At 44.4% G+C, this 21,275-nt stretch overlaps 1 protein-coding gene across 1 annotated transcript; it reads right to left on the bottom strand.

Moving 5' to 3' along the window:
- Nucleotides 1–14,227: 14,227 nt before the first annotated feature.
- Nucleotides 14,228–20,846, bottom strand: LOC120328274 (ribosyldihydronicotinamide dehydrogenase [quinone]-like). Its single transcript, XM_039394712.2, has 5 exons — nucleotides 20,630–20,846; nucleotides 20,129–20,256; nucleotides 16,405–16,518; nucleotides 15,822–16,010; nucleotides 14,228–15,234 (listed from the first exon to the last, which is right to left on the bottom strand). The coding sequence occupies exons 1-5, from the start codon at nucleotides 20,802–20,804 to the stop codon at nucleotides 15,058–15,060; spliced, it is 783 nt and encodes a 260-aa protein (XP_039250646.2). The 5' UTR covers nucleotides 20,805–20,846; the 3' UTR covers nucleotides 14,228–15,057.
- Between the last annotated feature and the right edge of the window lie 429 nt (nucleotides 20,847–21,275).

Below are 21,275 nucleotides of genomic sequence, written 5' to 3' on the forward strand. Positions count from 1 at the left end.
TATATACCCATCGATCTATTCTATCCTAACGTTTGTGGTGTTTTCTTATGAAAAACTTTCGAAGACCCTGGCGTGCGACTGAGAGGGGTTATTCCCTGTCCGACGGCGATAAAACTTTCGTTTAATTATCCTCTTCCAGAAACAAGTGAGACTTTGCTCGAAAATTCGTTTAAAAGTCCACGAATAGCCGAAAACAAACGAAGCTCGAGTAGGCGGGGTCTGGCACACGTTTAACCACCACAGAGGGCGGGGGGGCCAGCCCCCGCCGCCGAAAGTACTCGAAAAAATTGCCAGCGCTCGGACCATCGCTCAACCGTCCCGGAAACGCCGTTAAACGGACTCGAATTCAATCGGCGTGACTTGATTGATTGACATATTGACAGGTAACCGCACCCCGATTTTCAACCCCCGTTTTGACCCCCTTCTTCCGATCCGATCGGCCTGTAAAATTTTCTGGGTTGTTTTGGTAACAGTCCGCGTGCTCTTGCAAAGTTTCGGCCCGATCGGCCCGGCAGTTGTCTGGGAAATGCCTTTTCACTACCCGTCCTCTAGTATACCTCATCTATACCACTTACGCTCAACGCGCAAGGACGCACGACATTTATTGTGACAGAGCAAAAAAACGCTCACAGGTTGCGGGACCATCCAGAAGAGGTCGCTGCGCTACCCGCGAGGGAAAAGGGGATGTCTGTTTGAAATTGCTGTTAACGAAGTAGTGCTGTCGAGGTGGTTATTTCGTGTGGCACGTCGTCGCGCCGGACGAATGGCGGAGATTCGTCCGGCGTAGGGCCCCCCGTCCATGTGCGCCATCTCACATATTTTGGAGGTACCCACTTCCGAGTTGCTCAATAGCAACATTGTTTCTTTTGGTTTATATACTAGCGATTTATTCTAACCTAACGCTTGTGGTGTGTGAATTGATTGACGGCTTGATTACCTTGCAACCACTCTCCGTCCCACAAAACCCCACTTTTAATTCCCTTCCTGCGTTGCGATCGATCTGAAAAATTTTCTGGGGCGATATGGTAAAGGTCCCTGCATCCGTGCAAAGTTTCGGCCCGATCGGCCCGGCAGTTGTCTGGGAAATGCTCGTTCTACGCCCGACTCCCAGTATACCTCAAAATTGTACCACTAACGCTCGACGCGCAAAATTTCACGAAATAAAAAACCTTACGCACGAAGTACTTGCTGTTGCCTGACAACCTGCCTCCATCATCTCGGTTGACGCTCTTCAGAGGTACCCACCTCCGACCTCTTCACTATGAGTATATTTCTTTTTCGTTTATATAATAGCAATATACTTTTATCCCACCGTTTGTGGTGTGTGACTTGATTGACGGCCTGATTAACTTGCAACCTTTCTCCGTCCCACAAAACCCCCGTTTTGACCCCCTTTCTGCGATCGGATCGATCTGAAAAATTTTCTCGGTCGTTTTGGTAAAGGTCCCTGCACCCGTGCAAAGTTTCGGCCCGATCGGCCCGGCAGTTGTCTGGGAAATGCTCGTTCTACGCCCGACTCACAGTATATACTTTCATCTACCATAGCCGAATGGGCGAGGCTTCAAACACGCCTTGACTGACAGCTCGATTGGCCAATAACCGATTCGGGCCACTAAAAGCCCGTTTTGACCCCTTTCCACAAACGCGATCGCTCTGAAAAATTTTCTAGGTCGTTTTGGTAAAGATCCCCGCACCCGTGCAAAGTTTCAGCCCGAACGGCCCGGCAGTTGTCTGGGAAATGCTCGTTCTACGCCCGACTCACCTATATACTTTCATCTGCCATCGCCGAATGGGCGAGGCTTCGAACACGCCTTGACTGACAGCTCGATTGGCCAATAACCGATTCGGGCCACTAAAAGCCCGTTTTGATCCCTTTCCACAAACGCGATCGCTCTGAAAAATTTTCTGGGTCGTTTTGGTAAAGGTCCCTGCACCCGTGCAAAGTTTCGGCCCGATCGGCCCGGCAGTTGTCTGGGAAATGCTCGTTCTACGCCCGACTCACAGTATACTTCCAAAATCGCAAAGTGACAAAAAATAAAAATGATTTCGCGCAAAGCGCTTTTCGTTTATGTACCCATCGATCTATTCTATCCTAACGTTTGCGGTGTTTTCATATGCAAAACTTTCGAAGACCCTGGCGTGCGACTGAGAGGGGTAATTCCATGTTCGACGGCGATAATACTTTCATTTCATTATCCTCTTCGAGAAATAAGTCACACTTTGATCGAAAACCCGCTCAAAAGTCCACGAATAGCCGAAAACAAACGAAGCTCGAGTAGGCGGGGTCTGGCACACGTTTAACCACCACAGAGGGCGGGGGGGCCAGCCCCCGCCGCCCAAAGTACTCGAAAAAATTGCCAGGGATCGGCCAAACGCTCACCCGTCCCGGAAACGCCGTGAAACGGACTCGAATTCAATCGGCGAGACTTGATTGATTGACATATTGACAGGTGACCGCACCCCGATTTTCAACCCCCGTTTTGACCCCCTTCCTCCGGCCCGATCGGCCTGTAAAATTTTCTGGGTCGTTTTGGTAACGGTCCCCGCACCCGTGCAAAGTTTTGGCCCGATCGGCCCGGCAGTTATCTGGGAAATGCTCGTTGGTACCCCTTCGTAGTTTCTATCTTCATCTACCACCACCTACGCTCAACGCGCAAGGATGCACGACATTTAACTGTGACAGAGCAAAAAAAATGCTCACAGGTTGCGGGACCATCCAGAAGAGGTCGCTACGCTACCCGCGAGAGAAAAGGAGAGGGTCTGTTTGAAATTGTTTTTAACGAAGTAGTGCTGTCGAGGTGGTTATTTCGAGTGGCACGTCGTCACGCCGGACGAATGGCGGAGATTCGTCCGGCGTAGGGCCCCCGTCCGTGTGCGCCAACTCACATAATTTGGAGGTACCCACTTCCGAGCTGCTCAATAGCAACATTGTTTCTTTTGGTACATATACTAGCGATTTCTTCTAACCTAACGTTTGTGGTGTGTGACTTGATTGACGGCTTGATTACCTTGCAACCCTCTCAGTCCCACAAAACCCCAGTTATGACCCCTTTCCTGCGATACGATCGCTCTTAAAAATTTTCTGGGTCGTTTTGGTAACATCCTCCGCACTCGTGCAAAGTTTCGGCCTTATCGGCCCGTCAGTTGTTTGGGAAATGCTCGTTCTACGCCAGACTCACAGCATACTTCAGAATTGTACCACTAACGCTCGACGAGCAAAATTTCACGAAATAAAAAATATTATGAACGAAGTGATCACCGTTGCCTGACAGCCTGCCTGCGTCAACATCTCGGTTGACGCTCTTCAGAGGTACCCACCTCCGACCTCTTCACTAAGAGTATATTTCTTTTTCGTTAATATAATAGCAATATACTTTTATCCCACCGTTTGTGGTGTGTGACTTGATTGACGGCCTGATTAACTTGCAACCTCTCTCCGTCCCACAAAACCCACGTTTTGACCCCTTTCCCCCAACGTGATCGCTCTGAAAAATTTTCTCGGTCGTTTTGGTAAAGGTCCCTGCACCCGTCCAAAGTTTCAGCCCGATCGGCCCGCCAGTTGTCTGGGAAATGCTCGTTCTACGCCCGACTCACAGTATATACTTTCATATACCATCGCCGAATGGGCGAGGCTTCAAACACGCCTTGACTGACAGCTCGATTGGCCAATAACCGATTCGGGCCACTAAAAGCCCGTTTTGACCCCTTTCCACAAAGGCGATCGCTCTGAAAAATTTTCTGGGTCGTTTTGGTAAAGATCCCCGCGCCCGTGCAAATTTTCAGCCCGATCGGCCCGGCAGTTGTCTGGGAAATGCTCGTTCTACGCCCGACTCACATATATACTTTCATCTCCCATCGCCGAATGGGCGAGGCTTCGAACACGCCTTGACTGACAGCTCGATTGGCCAATAACCGATTCGGGCCACTAAAAGCCCGTTTTGACCCCTTTCCCAAAACGCGATCGCTCTGAAAAATTTTCTGGGTCGTTTTGGTAAAGGTCCCCGCACCCGTGCAAAGTTTCGGCCCGATCGGCCCGGCAGTTGTCTTGGAAATGCTCGTTTTACGCCCGACTCACAGTATACTTCCAAAATCGCAAAGTGACAACAAATAAAAATGATTGCGCGCAAAGCGCTTTTCGTTTATATACCCATCGATCTATTCTATCCTAACGTTTGTGATGTTTTCACACGCAAAACTTTCAAAGACCCTGGCGTGCGACCGAGAGGGGTAATTCCCTGTTCGACGGCGACAATACTTTCATTTCATTATCCTCTTCGAGAAATAAGTGACACTTTGATCGAAAACCCGTTCAAAAGCCTGCGAACGGCCGAAAACAAACGAAACTCGAGTGGGCGGGGTCTAGCACACGTTTAACCACCGCAGAGGGCGGGGGGGCCAGCCCCCGCCGCCCAAAGTACCCGAAAAAATTGCCAGGGCTCGGACCGTCGCTGCCCCGTCCCGGAAACGCCGCGAAACGGTCTCGAATTCAAACTGAGCGACTTGATTGATCGACATATTGACAGGTGGCCGCGCCCCGATTTTCAACCCCCGTTTTGACCCCCTTCCTCCGACCCGATCGGTCTGTAAAATTTTCTGGGTCGTTTTGGTAACGGTCCCCGCACCCGTGCAAAGTTTTGGCCCGATCGGCCCGGCAGTTGTATGGGAAATGCTCGTTCTACCCCCGAGCTGTAGATATACTCGAAACTACCAATACTCACGCTAAAAGCGCAACGTTCTCCGACAATAAAATGCTGACGCACCTTCAGTGCTCGCCTTGCCGGACCATCCAGAAGAGGTCGCTGCGCTACCCGCGAGGGAAAAGGAGAGGGTCTGTTTGATATTGTTGTTAACGAAGTAGTGCTGTCGAGGTGGTTATTTCGAGTGGCACGTCGTCACGCCGGACGAATGGCGGAGATTCGTCCGGCGTAGGGCCCCCGTCCATGTGCGCCAAATCACATAATTTGGAGGTACCCACTTCCGAGTTGCTCAATAGCAACATTGTTTCTTTTGGTTTATATACTAGCGTTTTATTCTAACCTAACGTTTGTGGTGTGTGAATTGATTGACGGCTTGATTACCTTGCAACCTCTCTCCGTCCCACAAACCCCCGTTTTAATCCCCTTCCTGCGTTCCGATCGATCTGAAAAATTTTCTGGTTCGTTTTGGTAAAAGTCCCTACACCCGTCCAAAGTTTCGGCCCGATCAGCCCGGCAGTTGTCTGGGAAATGCTCGTTTCCTACCCCTCACAGTATATACTTTCATCTACCATCGCCGAAAGGGCGAGGCTTCAAACACGCCTTGACTGACAGCTCGATTGGCCAATAACCGATTCGGGCCACTAAAATCCCGTTTTGACCCCTTTCCACAAACGAAATAGATCTGGAAAATTTTCTGGGTCGTTTTGGTAAAGGTTCCTGCACCCGTGCAAAGTTTCAGCCCGATCGGCCTGGCAGTTGTCTGGGAAATGCTCGTTCTACGCCCGACTCACAGTATACCTCAGAATTGTACCACTAACGCTTGACGAGCAAAATTTCACGAAATAAAAAACCTTACGCACGAAGTGCTTGCTGTTTCCTAACAACCTGCCTCCGTCATCTCGGTCCACGCTCTTCAGATGTACACACCTCCGACCTCTTCATTATGAGTATATTTCTTTTTCGTTTATATAGTAGCAATATACTTTTATCCCACCGTTTGTGGTGTGTGACTTGATTGACGGCCTGATTAACTTGCAACCTCTCTCTGTCCCACAAAACTCCCGTTTTGACCCCTTTCCACAAACGCGATCGTTCTGAAAAATTTTCTGGGTCGTTTTGGTAAAGGTCCCTGTACCCGTGCAAAGTTTCAGTCCGATCGGCCTGGCAGTTGTCTGGGAAATGCTCGTTTCCTACCCCTCACAGTATATACTTTCATCTACCATCGCCGAAAGGGCGAGGCTTCAAACACGCCTTGACTGACAGCTCGATTGGCCAATAACCGATTCGGGCCACTAAAAGCCCGTTTGACCCCTTTCCCAAAACGCGATCTCTCTGAAAAATTTTCTGGGTCGTTTTGGTAAAGGTCCCTGCACCCGTGCAAAGTTTCAGCCCGATCGGCCCGGCAGTTGTCTGGGAAATGCTCGTTTCCTCTCCCTCACAGTATATACTTTCATCTACCAGCGCCGAATGGGCGAGGCTTCAAACACGCCTTGACTGACAGGTCGATTGGCCAATAACCGATGCGGGCCACTAAAAGCCCGTTTTGAGCCCTTTTTCCAAACGCGATCGCTCTGAAAAATTTTCTGGGTCGTTTTGGGAAAGGTCCCTGCACCCGTGCAAAGTTTCGGCCCGATCGGCCCGGCAGTTGTCTTGGAAATGCTCGTTCTACGCCCGACTCACAGTATACTTCCGAAATCGTAAAGTGACAAAAAATCAAAATGATTGAGCGCAAAGCGCTTTTCGTTTATGTACCCATCGATCTATTCTATCCTAACGTTTGTGGTATTTTCATATGCAAAACTTTCGAAGACCCTGGCGTGCGACTGTGAGGGGTAATTCCCTGTTCGGCGGCGATAAAACTTTCATTTAATCATCCTCTTCGAGAAACAAGTCACACTTTGATCGAAAACCCGTTCAAAAGTCTACGAATAGCCGAAAACAAACGAAGCTCGAGTAGGCGGGGTCTGGCACACGTTTAATCACCACAGAGGGCGGGGGGGCCAGCCCCCGCCGCCCAAAGTACTCGAAAATATTGCCAGGGATCGGCCAAACGCTCACCCGTCCCGGAAACGCCGTTAAACGGACTCGAACTCAAACGGCGTGACTTGATTGATTGACATATTGACAGGTGACCGCACCCCGATTTTCAACCCCCGTTTTGACCCCCTTCCTCCGACCCGATCGCGCTGTAAAATTTTCTGGGTCGTTTTGGTAACGGTCCCCGCACCCGTGCAAAGTTTCGGCCCGATCGACCCGGCAGTTATCTGGGAAATGCTCGTTACCTACCCCTCACAGTATCTACTTTCATCTACCACCACCTACGCGTAACGCGCAAGGACGCACGACATTTATTGTGACAGAGCAAAAAAACGCTCAACAGGTTGCGGGACCATCCAGAAGAGGTCGCTGCGCTACCCGCGAGGGAAAAGGAGAGGGTCGGTTTGAAATTGTTGTTAACGAAGTAGTGCTGTCGAGGTGGTTATTTCGTGTGGCACGTCGTCACGCCGGACGAATGGCGGAGATTCGTCCGGCGTAGGGCCCCCCGTCCATGTGCGCCATCTCACATATTTTTGGGTACCCACTTCCGAGTCGCTCAATAGCAACATTGTTTCTTTTGGTTTATATACTAGCGATTTATTCTAACCTAACGCTTGTGGTGTGTGAATTGATTGACGGCTTGATTACCTTGCAACCACTCTCCGTCCCACAAAACCCCACTTTTAATTCCCTTCCTGCGTTCCGATCGATCTGAAAAATTTTCTGGGTCGATATGGTAAAGGTCCCTGCATCCGTGCAAAGTTTCGGCCCGATCGGCCCGGCAGTTGTCTGAGAAATGCTCGTTCTACGCCAGACTCCCAGTATACCTCAAAATTGTACCACTAACGCTCGACGCGCAAAATTTCACGAAATAAAAAACCTTACGCACGAAGTACTTGCTGTTGCCTGACAACCTGCCTCCGTCATCTCGGTTGACGCTCTACAGAGGTACCCACCTCCGACCTCTTCACTGTGAGTATATTTCTTTTTCGTTTATATAATAGCAATATACTTTTATCCCACCGTTTGTGGTGTGTGACTTGATTGACGGCCTGATTAACTTGCAACCTCTCTCCGTCCCACAAAACCCCCGTTTTGACCACCTTTCTGCGATCGGATCGATCTGAAAAATTTTCTCGGTCGTTTTGGTAAAGATCCCCGCACCCGTGCAAATTTTCGGCCCGATCGGCCCGGCAGTTGTCTGGGAAATGCTCGTTCTACGCCCGACTCACATATATACTTTCATCTCCCATCGCCGAATGGGCGAGGCTTCGAACACGCCTTGACTGACAGCTCGATTGGCCAATAACCGATTCGGGCCAGTAAAAGCCCGTTTTGACCCCTTTCCACAAACGCGATCGCTCTGAAAAATTTTCTGGGTCGTTTTGGTAAAGATCCCCGCACCCGTGCAAATTTTCGGCCCGATCGGCCCGGCAGTTGTCTGGGAAATGCTCGTTCTACGCCCGACTCACATATATACTTTCATCTACCATAGCCGAATGGGCGAGGCTTCAAACACGCCTTGACTGACAGCTCGATTGGCCAATAACCGATTCGGGCCACTAAAAGCCCGTTTTGACCCCTTTCCACAAACGCGATCGCTCTGAAAAATTTTCTAGGTCGTTTTGGTAAAGATCCCCGCACCCGTGCAAAGTTTCAGCCCGATCGGCCCGGCAGTTGTCTGGGAAATGCTCGTTCTACGCCCGACTCACATATATACTTTCATCTCCCATCGCCGAATGGGCGAGGCTTCGAACACGCCTTGACTGACAGCTCGATTGGCCAATAACCGATTCGGGCCACTAAAAGCCCGTTTTGATCCCTTTCCACAAACGCGATCGCTCTGAAAAATTTTCTGGGTCGTTTTGGTAAAGGTCCCCGCACCCGTGCAAAGTTTCGGCCCGATCGGCCCGGCAGTTGTCTGGGAAATGCTCGTTCTACGCCCGACTCACAGTATACTTCCAAAATCGCAAAGTGACAAAAAATAAAAATGATTTCGCGCAAAGCGCTTTTCGTTTATGTACCCATCGATCTATTCTATCCTAACGTTTGCGGTGTTTTCATATGCAAAACTTTCGAAGACCCTGGCGTGCGACCGAGAGGGGTAATTCCATGTTCGGCGGCGATAAAACTTTCATTTAATTATCCTCTTCGAGAAATAAGTCACACTTTGATCGAAAACCCGTTCAAAAGTCTACGAATAGCCGAAAACAAACGAAGCTCGAGTAGGCGGGGTCTGGCACACGTTTAACCACCACAGAGGGCGGGGGGGCCAGCCCCCGCCGCCCAAAGTACTCGAAAAAATTGCCAGGGATCGGCCAAACGCTCACCCGTCCCGGAAACGCCGTGAAACGGACTCGAATTCAATCGGCGTGACTTGATTGATTGACATATTGACAGGTGACCGCACCCCGATTTTCAACCCCCGTTTTGACCCCCTTCCTCCGGCCCGATCGGCCTGTAAAATTTTCTGGGTCGTTTTGGTAACGGTCCCCGCACCCGTGCAAAGTTTCGGCCCGATCGGCCCGGCAGTTATCTGGGAAATGCTCGTTGGTACCCCTTCGTAGTTTCTATCTTCATCTACCACCACCTACGCTCAACGCGCAAGGATGCACGACATTTAACTGTGACAGAGCAAAAAAAATGCTCACAGGTTGCGGGACCATCCAGTGGTGATCACAGGTGCGGCCTTTGGCCTCCCAACGAGGGGGAAAAGCGCTAACGCGCAAATATATAACGCTTGACGCTTGCTTAAAAACGTAGCACTCGCCTCTCTATCACCGCCGTAAGTTGCGCCGATCGAATCGCGGAAATTCGATCGGCGCACGCCCCCCAAATTTGAAATGTTAATCAAGTTTAATCGATATATAGGTATTTTACCACTAGGGGGCGTGTTGAGAACTCCAGTTCTTGAAATAAAGAATGAGTGTTGTTAGTACAACGTGTCGGCAAGGTTTACAGGTTCTACTAACTACAGAACTCGAGATACAGATTTTTGCGATTTGACCACTAGTGGGAGCTCGGGTGCGATAGAGACTTGAAACTAAGAAAGAGTACCACTATTGCTTCTCACTGACCGAGTTTGAAGACTCTATCTATCGCAGAACTCGAGATATAGATTTTTGCGATTTGATCACTAGTGGGAGCACGGGTGCGGTAGAGTCCCCAAACTAAGAAAGAGTAACACAAAAGCTTTCCACTGACCGACTTTGAAGACTCCATCTATGGCAGAAGCCGAAAATTAGCGATTCCAATATTTGACCACAAGGTGGCCGGATCAGTCCCAGATTTTTTTTGAGTGGTTAATTAGTTTAGTTATACACGTTTTCCAAGTATGAGCCCTGTGCCTACACCGGAACCCTTATTTCCGATAACGACACAGACCAGACTGCCAAAATGGTGTTGCCAGGTTTTAAAAAACTAAGAAATCCCTTTCTCGTTATCTGGGGCGGGTAGGGGAAACCCCCCCGCCTTGAAAATATTCAAAATAATTTTAGCAAGGTCCCTCTCGCCTTGCGCGGCCCGGTAACCCCTGGAAATGGCAAAAAATCAAAGGATTACCTTATATGGAACGTCATGTGACCTACGCATGGAAGGAGAAAGGCACTTTTTGGCTTTCGGGCCGTTTTTCGGGCCCTTCCCATGGCGGGATCGTTCTGAAAAATTTCTCTGTTTCTGGGGGGACCGTCAGCTCTCTTTAGACACCTCGGGCGAGTCTCTACGACTTGCGGTTTTCTCCATAATGCTTGTTGCACCCGTTTCGCTAACTTGCAACCCAACCACACTTCGCACGTTACACGTGCACCGAAAACGAAGCCGCGATCGCGCCTGACGGCGCGTTTGTGTGACAAACGGTGCTGCAACATCCAGTGGTGGTCAAAGGTGCGGCCTTCGGCCTCCCAACGAGGGGGAAAAGCGCTAAAGCGCACATTTATAGCGCTGGACGCTTTTTTAAAAACGTAACACTCGCGTCTCTATCACCGCCGTAGGTCGCGCCGATCGAATCGCGGAAATTCGATCGGCGCACGCCCCCCAAATTTGAATTGTTTACCAAGATTAGTCGAACTATAGGCGTTTTACCACTAGGGGGCGTGTTGAGAACTCTAGTTCATGAAATAAAGAAATAGTGTCCTTAGTACAACGTGTCGACCAGGTTTACAGGTTCTACTAACTACAGAACTCGAGATACAGATTTTTGCGATTTGACCACTAGTGGGAGCACGTGTGCGGTAGAGACTTCAAACTAAGAAAGAGTACCACCTAAGCTTTCCACTGACCGAGTTTGAACACTCTATCTATTGCAGAACTCGAGATATAGATTTTCGCGATTTGACCACTAGTGGGAGCTCGGGTGCGGTTGGGTCCCCAAACTAAGAAAGAGTAACACTAGAGCTTCCCAATGACTGACTTTGAAGCCTCTATCTATCGCAGAAGCCGTAATTTAGCGATTTCAATATTTGACCACAAGGTGGCCGGATCCGTCCCAATTTTTTTTTGAGGGGTTAATTAGTTTAGTTATACACGTTTTCCAAGTATGAGCCCTCTGCCTACACGGGAACCCCTATTTCCGATAACGACACAGACCAGACTGCCGAAATGGTGTTGCCAGGTTTTAAAAAACTAAGAAATCCCTTTCTCGTTATCTGGGGCGGGGAGGGGAAACCCCCCCGCCTTGAAAAAATTCAAAATAATTTTAGCGAAGTCCCTCTCGCCTCGCGCGGCCCGGAAACCCCGGGAAACTGCAAGAAATCAAAGGATTACCTTATATGGAACGTCATGTGACCTACGCATTGAAGGAGAAAGGCACTTTTTGGCTTTCGGGCCGTTTTTCGGGCCCTTCCCGTGGCCGGATCGTTCTGAAAAATTTTCTCAGTAATGGGGGGACCGTCAGCTCTCTTTAGACACCTCGGGCGACCCTGTAGGACTTGCGGTTTTCTCTATTAGGCTTGTTGACCCCGACTTTTGCACTTCACAACCCAACCACACTTCGCACGTTATACGTGCACCGAAAACTATTACCTATTCGCGCCTCACGGCGCGGTCGGTTTGACAACCGTGCTGCAACATCCAGTGGTGATCACAGGTGCGGCCTTTGGCCTCCCAACGAGGGGGAAAAGCGCTAACGCGCAAATATATAACGCTTGACGCTTGCTTAAAAACGTAGCACTCGCGTCTCTATCACCGCCGTAAGTTGCGCCGATCGAATCGCGGAAATTCGATCGGCGCACGCCCCCCAAATTTGAAATGTTAATCAAGTTTAATCGATATATAGGTATTTTACCACTAGGGGGCGTGTTGAGAACTCCAGTTCTTGAAATAAAGAATGAGTGTTGTTAGTACAACGTGTCGGCAAGGTTTACAGGTTCTACTAACTACAGAACTCGAGATACAGATTTTTGCGATTTGACCACTAGTGGGAGCTCGGGTGCAATAGAGACTTGAAACTAAGAAAGAGTACCACTAATGCTTCTCATTGACCGAGTTTGAAGACTCTATCTATCGCAGAACTCGTGATATAGATTTTTGCGATTTGACCACTAGTGGGAGCACGGGTGCGGTAGAGTCTCCAAACTAAGAAAGAGTAACACAAAAGCTTTCCACTGACCGACTTTGAAGACTCCATCTATCGCAGAAGCCGAAATTTAGCGATTTCAATATTTGACCACAAGGTGGCCGGATCAGTCCCAGATTTTTTTTGAGTGGTTAATTAGTTTAGTTATACACGTTTTCCAAGTATGAGCCCTCTGCCTACACGGGAACCCTTATTTCCGATAACGACACAGACCAGACTGCCAAAATGGTGTTGCCAGGTTTTAAAAAACTAAGAAATCCCTTTCTCGTTATCTGGGGCGGGTAGGGGAAACCCCCCCGCCTTGAAAATATTCAAAATAATTTTAGCAAGGTCCCTCTCGCCTTGCGCGGCCCCGTAACCCCTGGAAACGGCAAAAAATCAAAGGATTACCTTATATGGAACGTCATGTGACCTACGCATGGAAGGAGAAAGGCACTTTTTGGCTTTCGGGCCGTTTTTCGGGCCCTTCCCGTGGCGGGATCGTTCTGAAAAATTTCTCTGTTTCTGGGGGGACCGTCAGCTCTCTTTAGACACCTCGGGCGAGTCTCTACGACTTGCGGTTTTCTCCATAATGCTTGTTGCACCCGTTTCGCTAACTTGCAACCCAACCACACTACGCACGTTACACGTGCACCGAAAACGAAGCCGCGATCGCGCCTGACGGCGCGTTTGTGTGACAAACGGTGCTGCAACATCCAGTGGTGATCACAGGTGCGGCCTTTGGCCTCCCAACGAGGGGGAAAAGCGCTAACGCGCAAATATATAACGCTTGACGCTTGCTTAAAAACGTAGCACTCGCGTCTCTATCACCGCCGTAAGTTGCGCCGATCGAATCGCGGAAATTCGATCGGCGCACGCCCCCCAAATTTGAAATGTTAATCAAGTTTAATCGATATATAGGTATTTTACCACTAGGGGGCGTGTTGAGAACTCCAGTTCTTGAAATAAAGAATGAGTGTTGTTAGTACAACGTGTCGGCAAGGTTTACAGGTTCTACTAACTACAGAACTCGAGATACAGATTTTTGCGATTTGACCACTAGTGGGAGCTCGGGTGCAATAGAGACTTGAAACTAAGAAAGAGTACCACTAATGCTTCTCATTGACCGAGTTTGAAGACTCTATCTATCGCAGAACTCGAGATATAGATTTTTGCGATTTGACCACTAGTGGGAGCACGGGTGCGGTAGAGTCTCCAAACTAAGAAAGAGTAACACAAAAGCTTTCCACTGACCGACTTTGAAGACTCCATCTATCGCAGAAGCCGAAATTTAGCGATTTCAATATTTGACCACAAGGTGGCCGGATCAGTCCCAGATTTTTTTTGAGTGGTTAATTAGTTTAGTTATACACGTTTTCCAAGTATGAGCCCTCTGCCTACACGGGAACCCTTATTTCCGATAACGACACAGACCAGACTGCCAAAATGGTGTTGCCAGGTTTTAAAAAACTAAGAAATCCCTTTCTCGTTATCTGGGGCGGGTAGGGGAAACCCCCCCGCCTTGAAAATATTTAAAATAATTTTAGCAAGGTCCCTCTCGCCTTGCGCGGCCCCGTAACCCCTGGAAACGGCAAAAAATCAAAGGATTACCTTATATGGAACGTCATGTGACCTACGCATGGAAGGAGAAAGGCACTTTTTGGCTTTCGGGCCGTTTTTCGGGCCCTTCCCGTGGCGGGATCGTTCTGAAAAATTTCTCTGTTTCTGGGGGGACCGTCAGCTCTCTTTAGACACCTCGGGCGAGTCTCTACGACTTGCGGTTTTCTCCATAATGCTTGTTGCACCCGTTTCGCTAACTTGCAACCCAACCACACTACGCACGTTACACGTGCACCGAAAACGAAGCCGCGATCGCGCCTGACGGCGCGTTTGTGTGACAAACGGTGCTGCAACATCCAGTATAGATTTGGCTTAAAGGGACAAATTTATAAAAAGTTGTAGACGATAAAGTGGCCTTCTAAAGCTCTAGAATGAATTAAACTAATCTACAAGTAATGTTAACATCGACAACTTCTGGGGAGGGATCCAGATTATTAAATACTTGTTCACGCAAAATTCGAGAGGAAAGCTCAATATTTTCGCCGATAACCTTTTTCTCTGGTTTGGTTATTGGACACGAAATATGTAAAAATTGGGTGTTACTCATTTCAAAAAGGTCTGGGGGCTATATGAGATTCGTTTTTTGCGTGTGCCGCATTCGCGTTAGTGGTCAAGCGCAGTTGTGGCGACTGCGGTACCGGTATAGTCCACTGTGACAGATTGCATGCCCGTACTACTTCGTTTTGGTCTTCGTATCCATATATATATATTTGAACATCGCTCTCCCTTGTTTCAGCTTGGATTGGTATATCGGACAGTGTGTATCATTAATACAGCTTTTGCAGCTGAGCAGTTACTAGCAGTTACAGCGCATTTCATGTATAAAAAAAATGTAGCGCCAATGAAACAAAGTAAAATATTATTTATAGTTTATACTGAAGAATAAAATATGTGAACCTGTACTAAGAATATATAATAACTCCAACAATATTTTTCAAAAAAGTTTGTATTCAGGAACTAATAAGTTGTCATGTTAACGCTTTTATTTTCTTCATCATTAACCAAAACTCCATTATTAACTAAATATCAGAAACATTGTGAATTTGTTGTACTAAGATTATGTTGTTCATCATCCAATTTATGGTGTTTTTTGTTGTTATGAAATCTCTTTGTTTCAATGCTTTAAATGAACTACGAAAGCATGATGTTCAATCAAGATAGATTCTGCACTTTTTGTCCTAAAGGTAAAGTTCCATTCTTCATAGCTTTTTCTAACGATTCCGGTTTTATCTGGCCAAAACCGTTTCTTTCAAAATCGTCTCTTGAAAGAAAATTTTCAGGTTCTTCATCAAATATTCCTTGTAAGCGATTCGCCCATTGGTCTATCATCTGTTAAAAATCAAAATTGGGGGTAATGCAGTTACATCATTTGTTAGTATTAAAAGTTAATATTGGAAGTTTTCTAAATGCCAAGGAAATTTTTTTATTACGTTGGATGTACAGAAAAGGTTGGAAATCATTTGCATCTGAATCATGTATGCCAGACATCAAGGAATAGTGAGTGCTCCGTGTGAGTATACGTATATGTAGTCAGACAATGGAAAGCGATGTTAGTGCTACAAAAAGATGATCCTATAACGAACAACCTGTCTTGAGTAACACCTCGAGTAGCACCTAAATTCTAGTCACATATTACTTCAATCAATTACTAGATCAAAAGTCCAGTATTTGAAAATAAAAGTGGTTTTTAAAGATCCATTACTATAACGGCCTTTCAGAGTTGTTTTAACTCATATATAGCGTATATAAAAAACAAACCACCAGTGTTCAGCTATTACTAATTTTGTGCCGTCTAAGTCAGCATTTATCTCTTGTTTTTAGTGCAACAAAAATATTAAGAAAGAGTCCAATTCTAACTGATATTCTATTTATAAAATTTGATTTATTCTATAATATACATAACATGTTAATGATACCTTTTTTCTAGTTTCATCATTTATGGATCGAACATTAAAACATACATTCGGCTTCAATGCATCGTATCCAACAAAATAAAGAAGGCCACTCTGTATTGGCCAAAGCAATATAGACATATCACCATGAATTCCTTTCTTGAACACAACTTCAGAACCACCAGTTGAGGTTGCAATTATTGCTCGTTTTCCCTGAATTGTAGAACGTTAAAACTTACTCGAGGACAGATTTATTTTTAAAAAAGTTACATATTTTTAGCAAAATTTAGCAACAATCGATACAGCGTTGTCGAGGACATATGAGATGAGTATCCAAAATAGCTAACTATCAGCGGTATTGTGCCAAAAACTTTGTGAGGGACATCTTATTTTTATGAGATGTTTACATAAATACTGATTCTAAGGTAAAACGAAAAACTTGAATTTCGATTTTGAATTGGCTGAAATAAAGATTATTCACGTAGATGCTTGAATGTGATCAATTCAAAGCAATTGTGGAAATGCAGGCACAAAGTTAGGTATAAAACTCACTATTCAGTCTAAAAATGTAATTCTTCATATTTAACAGAAGATTAGAATAACCTACCTTGAACTTCCCTGTACTGTACATTTGCTGCGGTGTAAAAATTCTATCAAATACATAAACACGATCGAACCAACCTTTCATGATTGCTGGCATACTGAACCAATGCATTGGAAACTGAATAAGTAAAATAATCATAATTGCATGTTATAATGTGAATATGATGCGTCTAATTTGACGGGAGTTGGTAACGTCATATACGCATGCGGCCAGTAATATGTAAATGGAACCAACTCATGTACATATACAACCAATCCAATATACATATACAGCAAATGACATATGCATATTCAGCCAACTTAAATACACAGCCAATCGTATATTACAGGGGTGGCCAACCTGCTTTCGACTGCGATCGACTAAAATGCTCAACATAGATCGCGATCGACTGATCGGTAATAAGGTCCTACACAAAAACTGAATGAGTACTGGATGTGCAGATACCTTGCACACACCCATACAAAAAATTCCACCGCTGCCAATAAGAAGGCTTTGTGGGCACATTATTATTAAAATCGACACAAAATTTGTATTTTTTGTGTTCCATTTAAATTGTTGCGACTTATCGATTTCGATCGGTAAGTATGTTGATAGGTAATTGTCTGTTTGTTTGTTTGAATCATGTGTCGTATAATTAGCGAATTATTAATTAATCAGTGATGGGTCATGCGGTGTCGCTATTGAATCAGAGCGAGGGAATCGAACCCGCCAGATCGATAAGTCGGCGGTCTCTGCTCGCTATCTAGTTTGCATATTGAATTGTTGTTAATTGTATTTGTTTATGTAATTGTATCCAAACATCGAAAAATAAATATTGAATGAATGTTACGTGAATGCTCAAACTTCAGTAGACTATCTAACAATTTCCTCGCTTGCTTAGAATCAGAACAAATTGGGCATTTTAATGCCACTGCTACCATTGCGAATAAAATTTATCACATCACTATTGGAGTGAGACAACAACTTTCACATACTGCGGAAGTTATTATAGGATGGTTTGTCAGTCTAGACACGCGATATTCGGCACTTTATTTTTAAACCTTGGCAGTGGAAAAACTTGCATTTGTCACGTAATAAAATGTTTTTACGGGCTTGCCCAGACTCAAATACTGTATGTGTATATTGCATTTTGCGCATGTAAAGTACCGTATTTTTCCTGTTGTAAAACACACAACTGGTTCGAGGCCATTTTTCGTTGGTATTTTAATAAAATACACTCAACATCGGACGCGATCGACTGCTCGAGACGTGGCGATCGACCGGTCGATCGCGATCGACGTGTTGGCCACCCCTGATATTATATGCTTGAATATCCCTGTGTTTGGCTTCAGAGCGTTGCCCTTCGTTCAAATAGCGAGCCATCGCGGTAGTGTTACCGTTGCATTTCGTCTTCCATAACGGTTGTGGGACACGAAGGAATCACCATTCAGTAGGGCTGAGAATGGTTAACCGGTTAACCGATTTTAGATGGTTAACGGTTACGATTTATTTTGACCGTTAACTTTATAATGTACAATTCTTTCGAAAATGTTTATGTTATCGCAAATTTATCCCCTGTGGCGTTTAATTCAAAAGAATATCGCTGATTGTATTGGTAAGGACCCAGTAAATGTGAAAAATAATTGAAGTACCAAGATTGCTGATTGAGAAAATTTGACAATAATTGCGTAGTTGATGCTGTTTTTTTTTTATATATCTCAAAGTAAAATTTGAATATAGAACACTGAAAATTTGTCACATAAATGAACGGAATCGGGTTTTACTAAAATACTTCCGTATGTCCTACCCACGCTGCATATCTCTTACAGCAGAGCTATCATGAAACTATCTCGATTCGTGAATAAGTTTGAGCGATACTGGGATAAGGTCACGCGAAATTGCTTTGTAACCATTGCGGAGTAACAAGCTAAATTTATAAATTATTATGTGAAACGTTACGCTGCGGTTAACCAGTTAATTTTCACGTTGTACAGTAACGCTAGTAATCTCGGTGTTCAATAAGAAAACTCATAAGCCGGGATGTCAAATTTGAATTTAATGTTAATATCGCGACCTTCGAATATCGTTATTCGTGTTTAAAAGAATATCGATTATCACCCACATATTGTAGCGCCGCCGTCCTACGTTCAAATTAAAAGCATTTTACAAATATTGTATTTCGTGGCTTATCGTAATCGTCGACGCAATAAGTCAAAGGCAACATGAATAAAGAATATCAATCAGCACCGACAAAAAGAAGGCCTACCTATAACCGTCGAGGAGTTTTTTTTAGTAAAAATAACATGATCTCTTCCAACGAAATAGAGTTTATAATATTTTACAATTGCAATCATATATTTTGAGACAGTCTAGGGCTAGGCGGTCATGTCAATATATCTATAAAGTAGTTGTGTAGTTAAACAAAATTAAAATTAATACCTGCGTAGAGAGATAATTGTGTCGAAATTTAGTTTATCGGACTAAATGACACTCGTACTTGACGACAAACAGTCAGAATTTATACCCGTGCCAAAAGTCCATGTGCCGTTAATAAGGACCCCAATTCCACTGTATGATTTAAAACCGGGCGCCTGATTGCTTTTTGTTATGTGCTGTGTTGATATATTTTTTCATAATTACTATGTTATATTAAAAATGTCAATATAAAAATTTGACAGCAAAAATATCTAAATTAGTTGAGCTAGTTTGGCTGATAAATAGCTAAAAACACGTGAATATTCTCTCACGGGGGTGGGAACATGTATGGCTCATAGCTCACAATCTCTCCAGACAAAAAATAAATTAAAAACTAGTATTCCAACTAATCTTTTAAAACACGTCTTAAAGCACGTCTTAAATCTTTTTTAGATTTTGCCCACTTTCCTGATTTTCCGTACATTTATTTGTTTTGCCCTGTATTGCCTATTTGTTTTGTTGTAACGGAAAATCGAAATAAACACTTACTTACTTACTTAAATTTTGGACCATATCAAAAAGGTAAATATATCGGAAATATCGGCCTTAATCTAAACGTTACCGATACATGGCCGATACCAAAAAAATGACCGATATTGACGATACCGATACCCGATACCGATACATCGGTACATCTCTAGCATTGGACACAAAGATCGTTTTGTTATTATGTTGCTGTTCTTGTTATTAGTATTTTTTTTCGAGATGCTCTAGTTGAACTATGTATATATGTCTGAAGAAGTCTGACCTTGGTCAGACGAAACGTTACAGAAATATATTTGTGTTAGTGTGCAGCAATCTTGAATCACTTAGAATAGTTAGTTATCTTTACTCTTGTTACAGCATTATATGCATACGGATCCGCCGGCACAAGAGAATAGAAGAAGGATAAGTAGTTAGTCCCGCAGAAACCAAATCTTTTCTTGATGATATACATGATAATATCGCTTCTCTCATTACTGGACTATTTGATATAAAATTTTCATTGGTTGAAGATTGTATTTTTCGCAAAAAAAAAGATATTAATTTTTTTTTTAATTTCTGTGGGCTCAGTCCATGAGACTCGTATTCGTGTGCGATGAAGTCATCGAAATTATTTTATTTCGCTTCGTGTCAATATTTCCCTCGATTTATAGATCAACAAATTTAACGTTTTTTTCCATACATAGCGATAATTATAGAAACACATAACCTTGGCAAACAAGAAGCTTCACTTCGCAACCCCTTTTGCATTTTACTATTTATATAAAATAGTTCTAATCTAATGCCGTACATGTAATATCAGCAAATCAGCCCATTCGATTTTTTCTATTTCATCCATGATATCCTGACTTAGTCGACCTTCTTTCACTGCTGCGCTTGTTTCATTCAAGTAGTCGAACCGGGTGGCAGTAAATTCTCCTAAAAGGCGACGAAATATCATTTTAATTATATTTCTAAGCATTGACACAAACCGAACAAATTCACATCCCCAATAGTGAAGGTAGTATGATAAAAAATACATTAATCTATAATTAGTGAGAAGACGAGATCAAAATGCAACTATGCCATGTCTGCAATACTTTATTCAGAACGCGATACGTATTCAGACTTAACGTACGCTAATATATGGCTCAATATTTTATATATTGGGCGACCCTCTTGTAAAGAATTTGCAGTTCATATTGAGCAACTTGATATGAAATTACAAACAAACTCCTATACTTTACTTTGAACTACAATTACATTTGAAGATTGCAAGACTGGTCTAGGAACTAACCAAAGACAGACTTACCCATTATGTCATCCTTGGATGTTGTTGCTTTGAAATGCATTGAATAGAGATCCGATACTTTAACGTTACACCCCATACTTTCCAATGTTTTAACGGAAACATCTTTCATCGAACCAGTAAATGATGTTGGCTCAGGATGAGCGTATACTATTAAAACATTTTTATTCAGTGACATTCTTTTACACGAACTGAATAACAAATTTCGATTATTTAATTAAAGTCTAGAAGAGATGAAGATACATTTCGATTAATAAAATTGCTGTTGGGTCATTTACAAAAAAGTTATCACTGACTTTGAACATGAAATTATTGTGTCATTTTAACATCTACTTATGCTCAATATACACATTATTATACAGCATCTATTGTTTTTTTTAATCCAATGAAAATTACGGTATGTGTCACACTCACGACTTCGGACGACTGCTGGCTAATTAGGCGTCTCAGGTAAAGAGCTATGAGTAAAGCATTACTGATTTGAATTAGCCTTGTTTTTGTTGTTGTTTTGTTTCAAAATATGATCAATCGCCATGATCTTCAAGTAAATTTAACCTTTGGCAATATACAAAGCGCAATTTAATATGATGTACTTTGCACCCTTTTTATTTCATATATAACATTTACATTTGAGCCTATTGTTCACTGT

The sequence above is a fragment of the Styela clava genome, chromosome 7 (genome assembly GCF_964204865.1).
Source record: "Styela clava chromosome 7, kaStyClav1.hap1.2, whole genome shotgun sequence".
NCBI classification, from domain to species: domain Eukaryota; kingdom Metazoa; phylum Chordata; class Ascidiacea; order Stolidobranchia; family Styelidae; genus Styela; species Styela clava.

Bases quoted from the DNA above. Each gene is read 5' to 3' on its own strand.
- LOC120328274 (XM_039394712.2), bottom strand. From the start codon at position 20,804: ATGTCACTGAATAAAAATGTTTTAATAGTATACGCTCATCCTGAGCCA. The intron at 16,519-20,128 runs GTACGGCATTAG...TTACTTATTCAG, and splicing joins CTGATTTGCTGATATTACAT to TTTCCAATGCATTGGTTCAG. The intron at 15,235-15,821 runs GTATCATTAACA...GATTTTTAACAG, and splicing joins ATGATGAAACTAGAAAAAAG to ATGATAGACCAATGGGCGAA.